The sequence below is a fragment of the Dendropsophus ebraccatus genome, chromosome 4 (genome assembly GCF_027789765.1).
Source record: "Dendropsophus ebraccatus isolate aDenEbr1 chromosome 4, aDenEbr1.pat, whole genome shotgun sequence".
Taxonomy (NCBI): Eukaryota; Metazoa; Chordata; class Amphibia; order Anura; family Hylidae; genus Dendropsophus; species Dendropsophus ebraccatus.
In genome coordinates, this window is record NC_091457.1 from 125,247,266 (window position 1) to 125,264,889 (window position 17,624).

Here is a 17,624-nt window from a genome sequence, read left to right on the forward strand (position 1 = left end):
AAATCAGCTACAGCTAGTGTGACGCTCTGACGACAATACAGCAGTAAAACCTAGCACTGGGCAGGTGTGTGTGAAGGCTTCAGCAGCATTTAATCAAAGATTTTCTCTTACTTCCTCGGAATTGCATTTCTCTCAGTTATCCACTTTACATAATTCATTCTCATATACCCAATTGGGCAATTATGAGCAGTTACAGAGATCACCTCTAGCTCGAGAGGATCTGGCCCTGCCGGTATTAGACATTTTGGGGGAGATTTATCAAACATGGTGTAAAGTGAAACTGGCTCAGTTGCCCCTAGCAACCAATCAGATTCCAGCTTTCATTTACCAAAGAGTCTGTGAGGAATGAAAGGTGGAGTCTGATTGGTCGCTAGGGGCAACTGAGCCAGTTTCACTTTACACCATGTTTGATAAATCTCCCCATTGATTTTAATGGGCACTGTGTAATACTGCATTCCTCCTGGAGGTGGCAGTGGAGAGAAACTGTACACTTACAGCCCTATTACATAGAGCGATAACCTGCCGAATCAGTCCAATTTGGCAGATTATCGCTCCATGTAATGAAGAAAACTAATCGGCTAATCGCATTGTTTAATCCTGCCTAAAAATCATCAGCTGCTGACCACACTACGTATAATAGTGATTCATGGCCGACTGTCAACAAATTTGTAAAAAAAAAAAAACTAAAAAAAAAAAAAAATAATATCTTACCTGTGCACGTTCCCCAGTGATCTTTTAGCTTATGCCCGCTCCCCGCAACCGCCGCTGGAACTTCTGAAGTGACGGGCCACTTTGCCGTTCACTGGCCGGGACAGGGCAGTGCAGCGGCCAGTGATTGGTTGAGTGGCCTGTCACTTCAGAGACTGGCTTAAAAGTTCCTGCGGTGGCTGCAGGCAGAAGCTAGAAGAACACCAAGGAGTGGGGAGAGGGATGTATAATGATTATTATTTTACAATTAAGACAATGACTGTACGGACAGTACATGTACAGTATATGTATTTTGTCATGATTTTTAGACTGTAGCAAAGTAAGGGGAAGCAACAGTCTAAAACAATGGAAATGAATAAGTCCAAGGGGGCCCATAGTCATGTAAAACCAGGTGCTGGAATGACTATGACATAGCAGCATGTATGGTTATACCACAACCAGACCCTATAACTATTTGAACTTTTGAATTTTTAGTCACTTTGCTCCTGTAACAGTTTTTGTCTATTAATACCGTCCACTGTTATTGCTCCATAAGGATGAAGAATTTCATTATAAACAGTCTCATCTATGGGATCTGCTGCCCTCATTTCTGAATTTTTGAGTCAGAAGAATGGGACAACACTGAGACTAATTTGTCTCACAGTCAGTGTCCCAACCCAGAGACCAAGGACCCCTAATGGGATGAGATTATGTAGGAACGTTAAGGTCTGACTGAGAATTTATGGACACTCCGTGTTTTTGTAACATGCATAACAAACCAGAAGGCAAGAGAAAATGTCCGTCTGAAGGCAAAGTTGTCAGAATTAACTGTAAACCGCAATAAAAGGGTTAAGGCTGGGTCCACACCGTTTTCACAATCCGTTTTCTTATGTTTTTTTTTTTTTTACTAAATAAAAGTGTAAAAAAAAAAAAAAGTATCAAAGCGGGTGTTTTTTTTGTTTTATACGGACACAAAAACTTAGTCGACCTCATAAGTTTTTGTGTCCGTAAAAAAAAAAAAATATAAAAAAAAAATACGTTTTGAGCCTTTTTTTTATATTGGAAGTTAATGGAAGAACGGATCCTCACAAATGCATAGTTTTTTTCATCAGTTTAAAGAAAAAAACGGATTGTGTGATCCCAGCCTTTAACGTAGTAAAAAAAAAAAAAAAAAAAATCAGATGTTGAATTACCATATAGAAGTCCAGCTGCCATACTGAAGGCCTTACTACTAACTCTGCAGTAGAATAGGGTCTACAAATGCTACAGAAAATATAATTAATCTGTAATCTGACGACATCGATTCAGATAATCCAGCATAGGACTGCAATAAAATGGGAAATAGAATTTGCAGGTGACTAGAAAATACTGTCTTATTACTGCCGTTCATTATGTAATATGGGTAGCCATAACGTTACTGTATACACGTAATTTATCTATGACCCTCAGCTAATGACAAGTAAAACGTTGTGGTGACCACAGTCAGGTTGGTAGTCGTCAGTCTCCTCTGGTTCCCACGCACAGTGAAAGCGCAGTCTTTGTACCAAGGTCCCTGGCTAAGAACTAAGCCTAGAAAAGAAGCAGCTGGCTGATGTACAACAGGACAAGATAGCAGTGATTCGGATGGCTGGAAGAAAGCAAGGCAAGGACTTGGCTCATTAATAGTCAATGGGCGTTGGGGCTCTGGAGGAATATACGGCCTCCATAGCTAAGGTGGAGGCCTGCCACTAGGCATGCTTTATCAGAGATTGAATTGCTACAGACTGGAATTACAGCTTCTTGCATCTTAATGCTTTCATATAGGAGTACAGGTTATGCAGTTTAGTTCTAAAGGTATGACAATAAAAGGCAGCCATAAAAAGCCAGTAAGCAGGGTATAGGTTATGTAGTATACTTACATACTGCAAACATTTCTCTGACCAAGAACAATTTCTATACATCTGACTAGGGTTGTATCAGATGGAAGCACATTGATTTCTGTAACCCTATTAAGATGAATTAAATAGCTGCAGAAATATCAGGTGTGTGAATATAGACCCAAAACAGGCAACCCCCCCCAAAAAATATATCCTTAAAAAGGTTTCTACCATCTTTTAGGTCAGTGGTTTAACTGTTTAATGTAAAATTAGACTTTATGTCGACTGGAGCCTATTGACGCCCTATAAGCAGGGCTGGTCATACACTGGAGAGTGCTCTATGCAGCACCTTCTGTTGGTACCTCTTCTATATGATGTACAAATAACCTGTGCCATACAGTATAGTGCCCATATATAGGGCAACCACCACTTCTAGTCGTCTAAATAACAATGCTGTATATATCTGCTGTATATATCTGTGTCACCAACACTAGTGCTAAATATGCAAAATGTTCACCATAAAGTGCTCAAATATTGTACCGCTATATGGTGCCCAAGTCAGAGCTCCACACAAAGCGAATAATAGTGCTATACAGATATCATTAAAAAGAAAAACACTGGTCTCCACCCAAAATTGCCTTCCTTGGATGTCCCGATCCGCAGATAAATTATCACTGCAGTCCTGCCTCATTTCCTCAGTGAGACCATGTTTTCCTACAACTCCCAGGGTCCTTCTCTTCACCTATACCATCTCCGCCCTGCCAGCTGAATGACTCTTACTACCTATGGCACCACCTCCGAACCCGTCAACAGTTTAATGCAAATAGGAAGATGAAGATGAATACAGATTAAGATGTCCAAGGAAGTGACAAACAGAAGGAGGTGCCATCCCCCAATTTAGAAGAAGCTTGAAGGAGTGACAAGGAAACTTTTCATGTCCCAAGATGTCACTAAAGAACGGGCCCAAGGGATGTGATATTACTTTTCTGCTGAACAAAACCTCCGGTGGGGAGATTGGAGTCATATAAAGTTCTTACGCAACTGAATCAGTAATAACTGCATACTTGACTAAAACTTTGGATTGTCTGTCTAATGCCGCTAATATCACTTTTGTCCGGAGTTCTCTTTAAAGATTTGTGGTGGTTACAAACCTGAAGTACCAGGCTAGAGTGTCCATTTTAACAGAGACAACTACCATGAAGATCAGCCCTGCTTTTTCCCCATACAGTATAGGGGTCAGCCATGTCTTAAATGGATTTTCCAAGATAGTAGTAAACACAACTAGTTTCTTGCAAAAACAGCACCACCCCTGTCCCCAGGTTGTGAGTGGTACTACAATTTCGTTCCATTCACTTCAATGGAAAGGAGCTGCAAAACCCACGCCCAAAACAGAGGACAAAAGTGCTGTTTCGGGAAGAAAGCTGTCATGTTTTTCTAAGCCTGCATAACCACTATAGGTTTGCCCATCCTGTTGCAAACACAAGTAGCAGCAGTCATCTGTATTTTGTATAATAACATGCAGCCACACAACAAAAACGCATATAAAATGAAGGCCAGAGGCTACTTTCAGCCAACATCCATCACATGTATATGACTACAACCTTCATGTTCATTCTTTCCCTTGGATCCTTTACTCTCCCAGCAGGTATATAATGTAACATAATCCGGCCCATTGTGCACCTCTGTATGTAGAAAAATAAAGTAGCAACCAATATTCTCCAAATCACAACCTGCAGAAGCCAAATAAGGGGAATATATGACAACTATTATTATCATGATATAACTCTAAAGAATATATATATTTCTAATAAATTCACCACATCTTTCATAGCTTAACAGAAATATAAAGCTGTTTTCATGGTCTCCTGCCCTTCCAATTGATATACTAACAGCATCCGCTGACAGCCCTTTTACGTAAAGAGCAGAGAAATATATTCGGCGCTGTCTGGCGGGATTGCACTGATGTAGGAAGCACATTCAGCAAAATAAAATATATATGTATAAAAACATGACCTAGCCGACTCCTTGAAGCGCCTCTTACAGCTTGTTCAAGGCAGAATTAGGAACCGGCATCTTACGTGGACATTAGAATTTACTGGGTCCCACCATTTCTATCACCTATGCTAAATGACAATGAGAAAATGAGATGGTGGTAAACTAAGCTCCCGCCGGAGGACTTTGAGGGGAGAAATTATAGCGCAACCAGATATATAGATCTGGATTGGGAAAATATTGCACATGGTCCAAAGTGGGAAAGATGGAGCTTTATATTTATGAAGACATTGCGCCCCATTGAGCATGGGCTATATACAAAGTCATCTTGTGTAATAAATGCAGTGCAAGGCCATGTTCCCACGTAGTAAGACACCGGACGTTCTGTGACCCGGCCAGTGTCAGAGAAGATCATCCCGGCCGGTTTTGGGTTATGTTCATACTAATTTACGTAGTGTGAACATAGCCCAAAAGTGCATACATGTTTTATCTTATTTCTGTTTGAAAATTCAACATTTTCTTTAAAAATAAAAAAAATTTAATTAACATTTTACTTCATTTACTTTATGTCATTTAATGGCAAATTACCATTGTTTTTAAATACCAGTCGTTATTTGCCATTAAGTGGCTGCAAGCCACTAAATTGCAACAGTGTGTGAACATAGCCTTTCTGTGTTTCCAATCAACTCCTGGTTTTGGTTGCAAAATACTGCAAAAAAAAAATAGTTTTGGCCCCTAGGCATCTCTTCTCTGAAAATTGCTGTATGCTGCCTGTTTTGGGGAACTCCACCTCTAGTAGCAGAGAGAGCCAGAGGGAACACAGAAGTTGCGGGTTGGGGCAAACACCGTGCATTAATAAACCCCTTTCTCCCTCCATGTAGCATTTATAGTAGTTTACTGTGTAAACCATATAATGGCATACAGTAGAGAATTGTGTGCAGTCCTTCCATTGACTATTCACACGATCAGTAAATTACAAGGACGCAAACCCACCCCAAAAAGGACATGTCCTAGTGCGAACCCAGATGTTTTTGCAGATTCGCTCATAGAAATCAATGGGATCCACTTATTTTTTCACCAAAATACGGTTACAATCCGTAAAAAAAAAAAAAAAAAAGGATAAGACATTAGTGACATGTTGAAAGGTTGTGTTTCTAAAAAAACAGATTTATAGAAATATGGATGCACTACATATGTCCAATCCGTAATTTTTAGCCAATCGTACAGGTGGAAAGTGGGAGGAATCTATGGACACGAAAAAAAATACTGAACGTGTGCATAAGGCCTTACTAAGTGTATTCACTGTAGGACTCTGAACACACGTTTGCATTAGACATCCAGTAAAGTGGCGTTGTTTGGCAGCTATCAAAATTTATTTATCATTTATTTCTATGGTAGTTCAACCGGAAGTTACTCAACATCCGCCTAAGCGTCTTAAGTTGAGAACCTGAATAAAGTTACAATGTAGACTTGTCCTAATATAATTCATAGGAACAACAGTATTAATACAAGAGTCACATTATTCTTAACACCATAAAGCCAGGAACAGGTTGGTTTAAACCCCCTTTTAATGGATTTTGGATACCAGGAGGATTAACCAGCCTTCAGTTTCTTCATTGTAATGAGCTACCAGCAAAAGTTTTAAAGCACAAAAGGTTTACATGAAAATTCCCAAGTTAATAGATTTTAAAACTTTTTAATTCACCAGGGAGAAGATGATTTAATAGCATTACGACGTGTTTCACATCAAATTTTGTTCTGAGGGCTAATAATTCTCAAGTTTCATCCCTCAAGAACAAATGATTTATCAGTTATTAGCGACCACCAAGATGTGATAATTACTCTCACACTTTAATAAAGAAGCCCAAGGGAAAAAGCCACTCGGGGGAATAGTTCAAAAGTTGGACAAAACTTAAAAGACTTGTATATATGCAAAAAATTACTGAAATTTGTGTGTGTGGCCCACCAGTACAGAACATGCTTATCGTAACGTTATACTATCAGACAATAGGCAGAAACAATAACCCTTTAAATGTGGAGTCTTTTGGGGTAATTTTACTATATGCTAAAAGGAATATTTTTAACGGATCTATCAAATTTTGTCAAGTATTGTCAAGCAGGGGAAGAGACTATTCAACCCTTAGGACTCTCAACAGGCTAAGAATACTGTATGTAATAAAACAACACAAAAAAAAAAAAAAAACACACACACAAACACCCACCACTGACTATTCCAGTATTTCCCATCTCAATCCTGACAGTTCTCATTCTGATATGGTCTTTGGTTTTTCTTTCACCGTTCGTTCTGGGAAATGATGTCACATTGTAAAACTCAAGGGGATGAAATATCACCAGGAGATCAATATTATTGGTTTTACTTGCTCTGAGGCAGCCAAAAACTGTACACTTGAGACGCAGGGAGAAGAGTTTTATTATTATAAGCAAAATCATTGAGTCACTTTAATTTCAAGATTAAGATTATGATTAAAACTTGGGGACTGAAAACTCAAATTGGACGTATGGTTTTTCCTTTCAGAAAAGCAAATGGACCTTTATGGGGATAATAACAGGGTGACCCCGGTAGTTCATACAGCAACAAAGTGACAATGCTACATAAAAAAAAATTATATAGAATTAAGTGTGGCTTATGTACAGAACACATATGTGCAAAAATAGACAAAAGCAAAAGGTTTCTTTTAGGATACATACACCATGAGAGAGAAGAGGTGGTCCTGGTTGGTCCCATCCAATTTAATACTTGGGCAGGACTCATCTTATTGTGCAACTGCACAGTAAGCGCAAGGTGGAATTGGGCTAAATCTGTCTCTTAATAAATGTCTGCTTAACCCCTCCGATTTTTTGATACCCAGCAAGCCATCTAATGTGTATGGGGGCATCAAGACTCTCGCCCAACAGATGTCAGGGGAAAGAAGTGTTGGGCATAATGGATTGATTTATGTGCCTATGAGATATTTGCCCATGTCTGCAGCTCCAAGCATGATACAGCGCTGACAGATTCCCTTTAAAAGGAATGATTTATGTTATATTTCCACCAGAATCGCTTTCCGAGATGAGCGGTCATCTGGAATTTGCAGAGCACACAGTAAACTGCACCAACAATGCGGCAGACGTGTGGGTCACAGGCTTCATGCCTCTTAGGTCAGGATAGAAATGGGAGTAAAAATCATGAGTCACAATTTTCTAGAACTGTAGACAGACCCGGGGTTTATATTGTTGGTCAGGAAACCAGCAAGCACTGGGGATTAGCAGAAACTCTGATGCCTGCACTATGTGTACAACTAACCGGCCACATCACTCAGTAAGATCAGCAGCGAGGTTCAGCACTTGCCTGTAGGTTACCCAACAATGTCCAGTATCCTATCCATAACACCGATATATTTAGGGGGACTTCTATGTAAGAATTTACTTGTGGAAGTATAAGCCATATGTGGCAAATGAAAGTACAGACTAAAACACACGCCTGGCCCACAAAACTTTAATCTATGACAGTGGACAACATGTGGCTCTTTTCTCAGCTGCTAAAAAAAACTACAAACCCCAACAAGGCTTACAAAAACACGTCCTATAGTAACCAAATAAAAAACAAAATTGGCCCAATTTTTGCATCACGATAAAGTAGTAAATCAGCTTACCTGAATAGGACCAGTATGGTTCACTGGCCGCCTTGCGTCTTCGTATCTGCACGGAGCTTCCATGTCTGTTTTCGTGTAGTGCTCCCACGTTCCCCTCGGTGAAGGCTACAGGAGAAAAAAAAGGCAGACATATCAGTATAAGGTTCCATCACTACAAGTCCGAAACATACTAGCAGTCCGATATGGTGGTGAATACGTCATACATTGGTCAAATGGCTTGACCAGAACAATTATGTACCAATAATTTACCTAACATTGAGAACTACATAGTTGAAAGTCAAAACTTAATGTGACAGAAGAGCACTAGTTAATCGTAGCTAGAACCACAAAGATAAAGCCCTATAAATTAGTGTAGAGTGCCCTTAAAGGGGTTATTAGAAAACCAAAGCTGCTTTCTTTGAACAGCACCACCGTTATCCTTCAGTTGTTTCTAGTATTACATCTTGGCACTATTCACTTAAATGGATCAAAGCTGCAACTCCACACACAAACCTTTTTCCCATAGATTTGTGGGAAACCTCCCTCCTATACGGTAATGAAAAATAGTTATTTTCACACACAGAAGAAAAGTACTTCATTCAAAAATCTCAAGTCTTCCAGTACTTATTAGCTGTTGTATGTCATGCAGGAAGTGGCATATTCTTTCCATTCAGTGCTCTCAGCTGCCATCTGTCTTTGACAGGAATTGTCCAAAACAGTAGCAAATTCTCATAGAAAACCTTTCCTACTCTGGACAGTTCTTCACATGGACAGAAGTGGCAGCATAGAGCACCAGGTCACAAGAACGAACATACCACTTCCTGCAGGACATACAGCAGCTGATCAGTACTGAAAACTTTATATTTCTCTGAAGAACCCCTTTAGGTACAGAGGAGATCTGATAGGGTTAAATAAAAAAATAAATAAATAAAAAGTTTAGCTCTTTTTGGAGAACTTTCTTAAACCGATTATATTCCATCATGGAATGTAGTATAAAATGAGAGATCCCGTGGGTATTTCCTCCAAAGAATTTGCGCCGTTCACATCTGGTTTTTGTTTATGCACATTTTTAGAACATGATCTACAGATGCAAATTCTGGTTGTTACAGAGAAACAGATGACTGAACGTTACAAAGGCCCAAGACAAGGAATGTGTCTCTGAGCAAGCAAACTAACGCAGAGGAGGAAATCTGAACGATAGATAATCTTCATACTACAACTAAATAATCTGTTCACAATGCATCACGTCGCCGGTTGACACTCTTATTAGAAGCCATTAACTTGCATGCAAACTGTAGAATAGAATCTAAATTAAAAGTAATGTGTGCCATGGAACCAAAGTAATGTTATTTATATATAAGTAATTGGACACACATTTTATAATTGTTAGACAACATTGCCAAAATGAATGGGATTAACAGAAATCTGTATGGGGCTGAACATTAGCGTTAAGGGGCCTTAGAGGGGTTATTCAGCGAAAATATTTTTCTCTTAAATCAACTGGTTCCAGAAAGTTATATAGATTTGTAATTTACTTCTATTTAAAAATCTCAAGTCTTTACATAATTATCAGCTGCTGTATGTCCTGCAGGAAACATTTTCTTTCCAGTCTGACACCGTGCTCTCTGCTGCCACCTCTGTCCACAGCAGGAAAGGTTTTATAGGTGGATTTGCAGCTGCTCTGTGCAGTTCCTGTCAGGGACTGAGGTGGTAGCAGAGAGCACTGTGTCAGACTGAAAAGAAAACAACGTCCCCTGCAGGACATACAGCAGTTGATAAGCATTGGAGTACTGGAGGGCTTACAATTTATAAATCTTTATAACTTTCTAAAGCAAGTTGATTTTAACGAAAAAGAGATTGCCGCTGGATAACCCCTTTAATAAAACATGGCTACCTTCTTCCAGAAACAACAAAATTGCTACATTTGAGGACTGTATAACAAAGCATAAAAACCTCAATTTATATTTTTATTCCAACAGCTTATAGGCATTTGGTTAAGCACTTCTATGGCCTTAGTATTCTATATCTAGTATTACAAGACGGCTAAATGTTCCTCAATTTAATTACCAATTTACATTAAAAAGTTAAACAATAAATCTTCATAAATTATCACTTTTTATGGACAACTACTAATAAATTTTCTCATACCGACGCCTACAAACACAGCTGTATAGTTTATGACCCCGCTATGTCTTCCTATGGACTGAAACCCACTCTAGATATACAGTCTCCTCGATCAGCCCAACCCAACTTGAGGCAGTAAACCAGAACAGACGCTCATCCTGCTGCTTTAAGGCTGGATGGCAAACTCTTAAAATGTTACGGTTCGCACTAAAAAGGAAAACCTAAAACCGTTAATGGTTAAAGACATTCTGCTTTATCACATCCGCTACCATGGAATTGGCGGCACAACAACAAACATGGACGCATAAACAATTTATAGATCATCAGGTGGAAGGTTTAAAGGAGAGACAGAAAAGATGCGATGAATTGACAAATAGGAAAAGAAATCATACACTTCAAGCTCTAGAGATGTATGGACCCATAACACATCACTCATAGTAAGCTATGCGTCAAACTAAAGGTCTAGAAAAATCTTAATAAGGTCTAGAAGCCAACTTTAAATGTTTAAACAAGAACCTGGTCCACACTGCAGTCAGGGAAATGTAAGACGAACTTTAAAGGGATAGTCCCATCTCAAAAATGGGAAAGGTGAGGGTATAACCCCCCTGAAAACAGGGACAAAGTGGTACCTGAAATTATTAGCTTTTTATCCTGTCCTGTGAATAGGGGAGATCTTGACATGGGAATACTCCATTAAAAGTCAATAGCCTGCTCCTAGTTAGGAATCACAGCAAGATTTTCCAACAGCCCTTGTTAAGAGCGGTGAGGGTGCGTTCACACTACAGAATTCTCGCGGATAACATCCTATGGATATCGCAAACTTGCCCCCGCTCGACTCTGTCTGTGCGATAGACTACAATCTATGCTCGGGCAGATTCCGCCGTCCACCCAAAGGATTGAGGTGTCTATGGGGAGAGGATTTTCCATCAAAACTTATATTTGATGGCTGGCACAAGCGTTAGGTTGGGGCCCTATTACACAAAGCAATATTTGGCCAAATCAGGCTGATTCGACCGATTATTGCTCAGTGTAATAGAAGAAAGGATATGCAAAACAGCTCTCACACTTCTTGAGCAAAGATATGTCCCTTCACGTCAAGTCTCGCTCAGTCAAGGGGCCTTAGAACATTGACTGGGGATTTTATGCCAAACAAACAATCTCTCCAAAAAGGGAAAGATTTCCCATCTGCACACAGCTGTTTTGGAGTTTTTGCCAACGATGTCCGTGCAGCCCTTGCTACACGATCAAGCCGTTTAGGCTCAGTAAGCGAGCTCCGATTTAGCAGATTGGCACTCATTTACATTAATTGATTGGGCCGCCATCAGCCCTTCTAATAGAACCCCAAAGTTGACTAAAGCATAAAGGTGTTTGGGGACCTTTTCAGCAAGTTTCCTCCCAGTAAGGACTCCTCTACCTACCTCCCAGTAACTATAGCAAGGTACCACTCAATAGTCATAGCAAGGGTTACTTCAAGGTAAAAATACTGTATTCCATTTGGGTAGACATTAGGCATGGAATGCAAAATGTTATTTTCTCCAAGTAGTAAAATTTTAATATGTAACGGTTAAAAAGACCCCGAGACCCTATATCCTGACAGAAGATTAGTTGAAGATGTTCCTCTTTATGCCAGTTAGGAACTGATTCGCCAAGTTTAGATAATATCTTCTTGCTACGGTTAGGAAAAGTTGGGGGGGGGGGGGGGGAATTGTATATTTCACTCAACTGGGCAATCTGTGAAAATGAATGCGTTGAAGGCAAATGTGTCAAGCAAGGGGTGAGAAATCTGAGGAGGGGGCTATGCTTTTTATAAATCACAAATTATTAATACACAGACCATTATGCACAAGATTTCTCAGCAGAGACCAATATTAAATTGCACCCCAAGCAAGCAATTAGCACTTCCCTTATGTTGTCAGAAGTGTTAGATCTGAAACAAAATGAAGTACATTTGTCAGAAGCAGCTAAAATCGTGTGGTAGTATGGAAAGTATAGAACACATAGAGAAGAGAAATACGATAGAATATAGAATAATCAATGTTAAATTTATGTATCTGACATACATACTGTATATACGGGAAAATGTTGATATACTGTTCACAATCAGATTCTGGGCCAAATTAGACCTATACCCCAATAGTAGGGTTCGTATATTGATATCACAGATCGCTTCTGCACAGAGCCCTGGCACACAGATACACAGGCTGTTTCATATTGAGGATTGGTGCATAAGCATCAAACTTCCTATTCCAGGGCACGCCCACCCACCCCCCGCTAGAAGCATTAGCTAGTAGCTCTAGTTCTCCTTCTAGTTCTGGGCCTCCTTGGTTCATCTCAGAAAAAATTATTCAAACGCCTGCCTAACATCTATATAGAACCTATGCCAATTTGGCAAAGTCTTTTTCTGGCTTGGGGGAAAATGTTTTCTGTTGATGGGATTATTCCTGGTGTCCAGGATGCAAGTTCAAACACTAGACTGGTCCAGACACCAGTTAAGGAAAATGCACTGTGCAGTGTTTTCCTATAAGCCTCTAACTTTTTTTTTTTTTTTATGGAAACTATCAGCAGGTAGTGCCCCGGAGTGGACTTTACCCTGAACTGCAGCGTGGGAATGGGCAGAGGAGGAAGGAAAGACACATACCTTCCTCCTCAGCACTATCGGGGGCTATCAGCAGGTTAGATATGTCTTTATGCCACTTTAAATGAAGAGGGTGAAGAGGCATGATAACAACTGATAACATTTTTGCATCACTTGTGCTCAGTTTTTTTTCATTAAAACTTGAACTAGATGCCCCAGATATTTGGACCCAGCCCAGTGGTAAGTGTATAGCTACAAAGTCAACTCTCAATGGAATGGTCTTCGGATAGACCCTTGTGAACCATTACTGCGTCAGATATCCAGGCCACCAGAGGATCACTGTATATTGCTGCAGTAATAAGTAGTATTGGGAAGTAATCACCAAGATTACAAAACCACTCCCCATCCTATCCAAGCCACCAGTTCCCACAACAGAGGCCATGAATGGAGCCTCCAACACAGATGTAAACAAAGCCTAAGATTACCTTGCTAGGAGAGAAAGTATGCAGTTATTGCTGTAGGTAGCCATTTGGAGCCCTTTAAACCACCACACAGAACCCATAAACTAGATATGGAAATCTCATGACAATGTGCACAGAGTAAAAAATATCTGATATGGTTTGATATTGGGGCTAAATTGGTCCGGTGCAAATAAGTGGCTGGAAAAAGTAATTATAGAATAGGCCAATATGGCAAGAGGAATTGATTTGCGTGGGGAAAAAAAAAAAGTTTATAATTGGAAGAACACTTTAATGCAAATCATCTTTGCAATTGCTAGTCATGTCATGAAGAAGCATTTTAATGGCAGATCTCCATCAAGAAGAAATCTTCTGAAGTCTACATAAACAGGTATGCGAAGGTTATAATTAGTGTCACCCATAGACTAAGAAAAGCCAATTTAACTTTGAAATTATTTCTCAATTAAAGGAAACCCTTAATGACATTGTCGGCTGGGACGCCCACTGAAGACGTGCTTGTGATTTTAAAGAGGCAACTTGTACATGGTGGGTGTAGCTTCCGATGAAACAAAAAACGATGCCACCATATGAGTCAGACAATCTGTGTCAACAAATCTGCTGGAAGGATTTATGCAGATTGTCTGAGGATGGCTACGGAATATCTGCTGGTTTTACCTATGTAAACTGTTGTTTGATACATGGATAATCTATTCAGGCTCTACTGTAAAACCATCTGGTCTAATCTCCAAAATAAATGGAATTTTAATAAATGGGTAGATTTAAAAAAAAAAAAAAAAGGAGAAAAAAAAAAACAAACAGTATAAATTATACAACACTCGAAGCATCGAGAGCAAACAAAAACAGTGCTGTGATTAACAACTATGGGAACTATGCCATGGTAACAGGTCTCAGGAACTACTTTCTCTTAGCTAGTGGGAAAAGAATAGAGCTGCTGATCTTGTTAGACGCACAAAGAACAGGGAGGTCTATTACAGCTTTTCACTTTACAGCCCCAGCAAGGGAAAGAAGGGGGGAGGGGGTGGTGGTGGTAAATGTACAACTTTGTTACCCTGGACTTGAATATGGCTTTACAGGTCTTCTGATACTGTGGGGTGTATGCAGGAATTAAAGTGTTTACAAAAAGATTTATTCAAAGATATTTCCAGTCACTTACTGGAGCATTTCCGTAGCATTAAAATCATTTGCAGCTTCTCTATTCAGGTCCCTTCAGCCTTTCCCAGGAATTGAAGGTCAAGAAAGGTACCAATGGGATATGTAGATTGAAATAAGGTTTTTATTGCAAATGTAATTAAGAGCGACATTGTAAAGTACAAAAGAATCTGGGAAACAATCCCTGGCAGTCTCTATGGCCAAACTAGAACTCAACATGTGCCCTTGGACACCCACATTGCCATCCCACCTCCTCTTCCTGGAACGGCGCAGTACATTCGTATTGAGCCAGGCATCGCTGCTGTAGTCTGTACAGGTTTATTCCATGTGAGGCCAAAAGACAGAAGAACTGTTACATAACACATGCCCTATAGAGAACACATGCCCTATAGAGAACAGAAAACACTAAAAACTGAAGCACGAAACACTCTGCTTCTCTAATCTCCGCTAAGCAGGTCACACAGAAAATCATCCAATTTACTGATCAATATAATTGTGCAGTTTCGTAGGTCTACAAGTCTGCTCTTATGTAAGGCAATATCACCACGCAACCAGTGATATAAGTCTACTTCCAGCACCCTTTTATACAAATCCTGGATTACATAAACCCCCATCTATAGGACACACCACTGCTTACACATGGACTATGAACTGAAAAATAAAAAGGAAACATCTTTTTCTGAGTATTGAAATGGAGATGAATTGTAAAACCTCCCACAGCCTGACAACAGGGGTGGTGCAGTTTTTTTTTCAAGAAAGTAGCTGTGTTTTTCTAAATCTTTGATAACCCCCTTAAGTTCATTCAGCCATGTACACTTATGCACTGCAATAAAGCCAGTTACAATATCTATAACGTCCCCCATGCTGCTGCTGCTTCTGAGGGTGTGCTGTAAAGGCACAGGGAAGCAGAAGTCCTGTGTGTGTAGACTGTGGGGCCATTAGAACAGCTCATGTCCACTTAAAAGGATTTTCTTTCTTTAGCTTATTTAACACACATTACAAAAGTTATATGACTTTGTAATGTGTGTAAATAAGCTGTGTGGCTTCATTCCCCCCCCCCCCCCCTTTCTGACCCCTGATTGGCTGAGCTTGCTGGAAGCCATGTGATGCACTCCAGCCAATGAAAAGGCTGCTGGTGCACATGCGCACCGGCAGCCTTTTCTCTCCCATTCACTTCACTTTAACCTGGAAGTGAGGGAGTTCCGAAGACGTTGGCTGCCAGGAGAATCAAGTGGCGATTGTCACCGGAGGAATGGTGAGTGTGTGTGTGTTTTTTTTGTTTTTTTTTTAGGTCCCACCGGAGTTTAACTAGCTGTCCTTTAAACTAGCCCATGGACATCTGATCAACAGAAATGGAGTCTGCAGCGGAAGAACTGGTAAAGATTCTATATACAAATTATATTAAGGCCAGAAATAGTAACACACCCCTTACAGCTCATCTTGGAAATTTTGCTGAAATGTTAGGGATCATTTAAATAATACCGCCATCCTATGTGAAAAATAACTGAGCCACACCATGCTATTACAATGCTAGAGGCAAGGCCAGTTTCGCACGTTCAAACTGTGGTCTTAAAATCAGGACCTTCCACAGATTTAAAGCGTAACTGTCATGTTTTTTTTTTGATTGCAGAAATCAGTAGTATAAGCGATTTTAAGAAACTCTGTAATAGGTTTTATCAGCCAAAAAGCCTTTTTCTGTACTCAAGAAGCAATCTCCCAGCCCTCCCCCCCTGACTTCTTATCTGTGCATTATCAGGCAAACACGTCTTCATTACAGAGAAGCCAGTAAAGACGGGTTCTTCTCTCTCCATTGTAAGCCTATGAAGGGGGGAGGGGCCGAGGGAGATGAGGGAGCAGGAAGAGGTGACATGAAGGTCAGCTGTCTGTAGACTCTGGGCACCTAAAACGCTAAATTCAGGTGTCAGAAAGGTCAGTGCTTATCTATGAACTTACTGAGAGAAGATTGCAGGGTGTTGTGCTGTGCAAGACTGCTCCAAGCTCAGTCACTCCTAACAGCCCCTCCCCTCTCCATAGCCACATAATGGAGACAGAAATCCTGCTTCATTTGATGTGAGGGGGGAGGCTGGGAGATTGCTATTTCACTACAGAAGGAAACTCTTTTAGTGCATAAAACCTATTACAGAGTTTCTTAAAATCGCTTGTACTGTTGATATTTAATGTTTTCAGAAAAATGACCCTGAAATGACAGTTACGCTTTAAGGAACCCAACATTTATTACCACAGTATCCTACAGGGATTAATGTTCAGTTCAGTAAGACTGCGAAGGTCCAAGTATTGCAGGCCATAGACATTATGACACCAATGCATTTCATTAGCCTTAGTACCATGTACCAATTTTACAGATTCTCTCTTATAGAAAATCAATTATTTTCCGAGCTCAATCTGCAAATGAATAGACATTTAGGAAATTTATTGCATGTCATTCAAGGCCAAGGCTAGGTCACATGTGAGGTCAATAGGTTTTAAGAAGCCATTAATAATAAAATACAGCATAAAAGCAAGTCCCAATAAAGCTGCATTTTCTTTTTTTATAAGGAGTCTAATATAGACACGAGTGGATAGGCTTCACACAAACAAAGCAATAAGACAACACAATATTGGCTTTTAAAATGTCAATGCTCATATTAGGGTAGAAAATACAGCAGCTCGGGCTATGTACAATTCATGCATTATATATTACGTGTACAAACTAATCCAGGTTGTGCAACGTTTGGACACTAAAGAGCACTGCCTACACCTCGAACCCGTAATACACCCAAGACGGATATCATCAGGCGGAAAAAGCTCCCTGCTGTGTAATAACCCTTAAATCACACAGCTGTTCTCGCTGCAGCAAATGATAAAATCTTAATGTTCCATTAGATCATTGCAGGTTATCAATAAGAGGTTAAACGCCATAGAGCATCTCCAGACATCGCATGGCTGCCTTCCCATGGGAACAGAGGACCACAGGCCAATGACTGCCGGGAAGAAAGGACATCTGACCTGCACACAGCGAGGAGGCACAAACTTATTAACAAGAAGAATTGTCAGAGAGTCATTAACTTCAATGGGAGGGACGGGGCCCGAAGCCACTTTGTTTGACCTTGGAGATGAAGCAGTCAAAGGC

General features: G+C 40.1%; 1 protein-coding gene across 3 annotated transcripts in view; it reads right to left on the bottom strand.

Annotated features, from left to right (window-relative positions):
* PTPRG (protein tyrosine phosphatase receptor type G) overlaps positions 1-17,624 on the bottom strand; it is a 403,269-nt gene that overhangs the window by 322,422 nt on the left and 63,223 nt on the right. For all 3 annotated transcript variants that reach the window (XM_069966943.1, XM_069966945.1, XM_069966944.1), the window contains exon 2: positions 8,189-8,293. In XM_069966943.1, the coding sequence (XP_069823044.1) occupies positions 8,189-8,293 (105 nt within the window). The remainder of the gene's footprint in view (positions 1-8,188; positions 8,294-17,624) is intronic.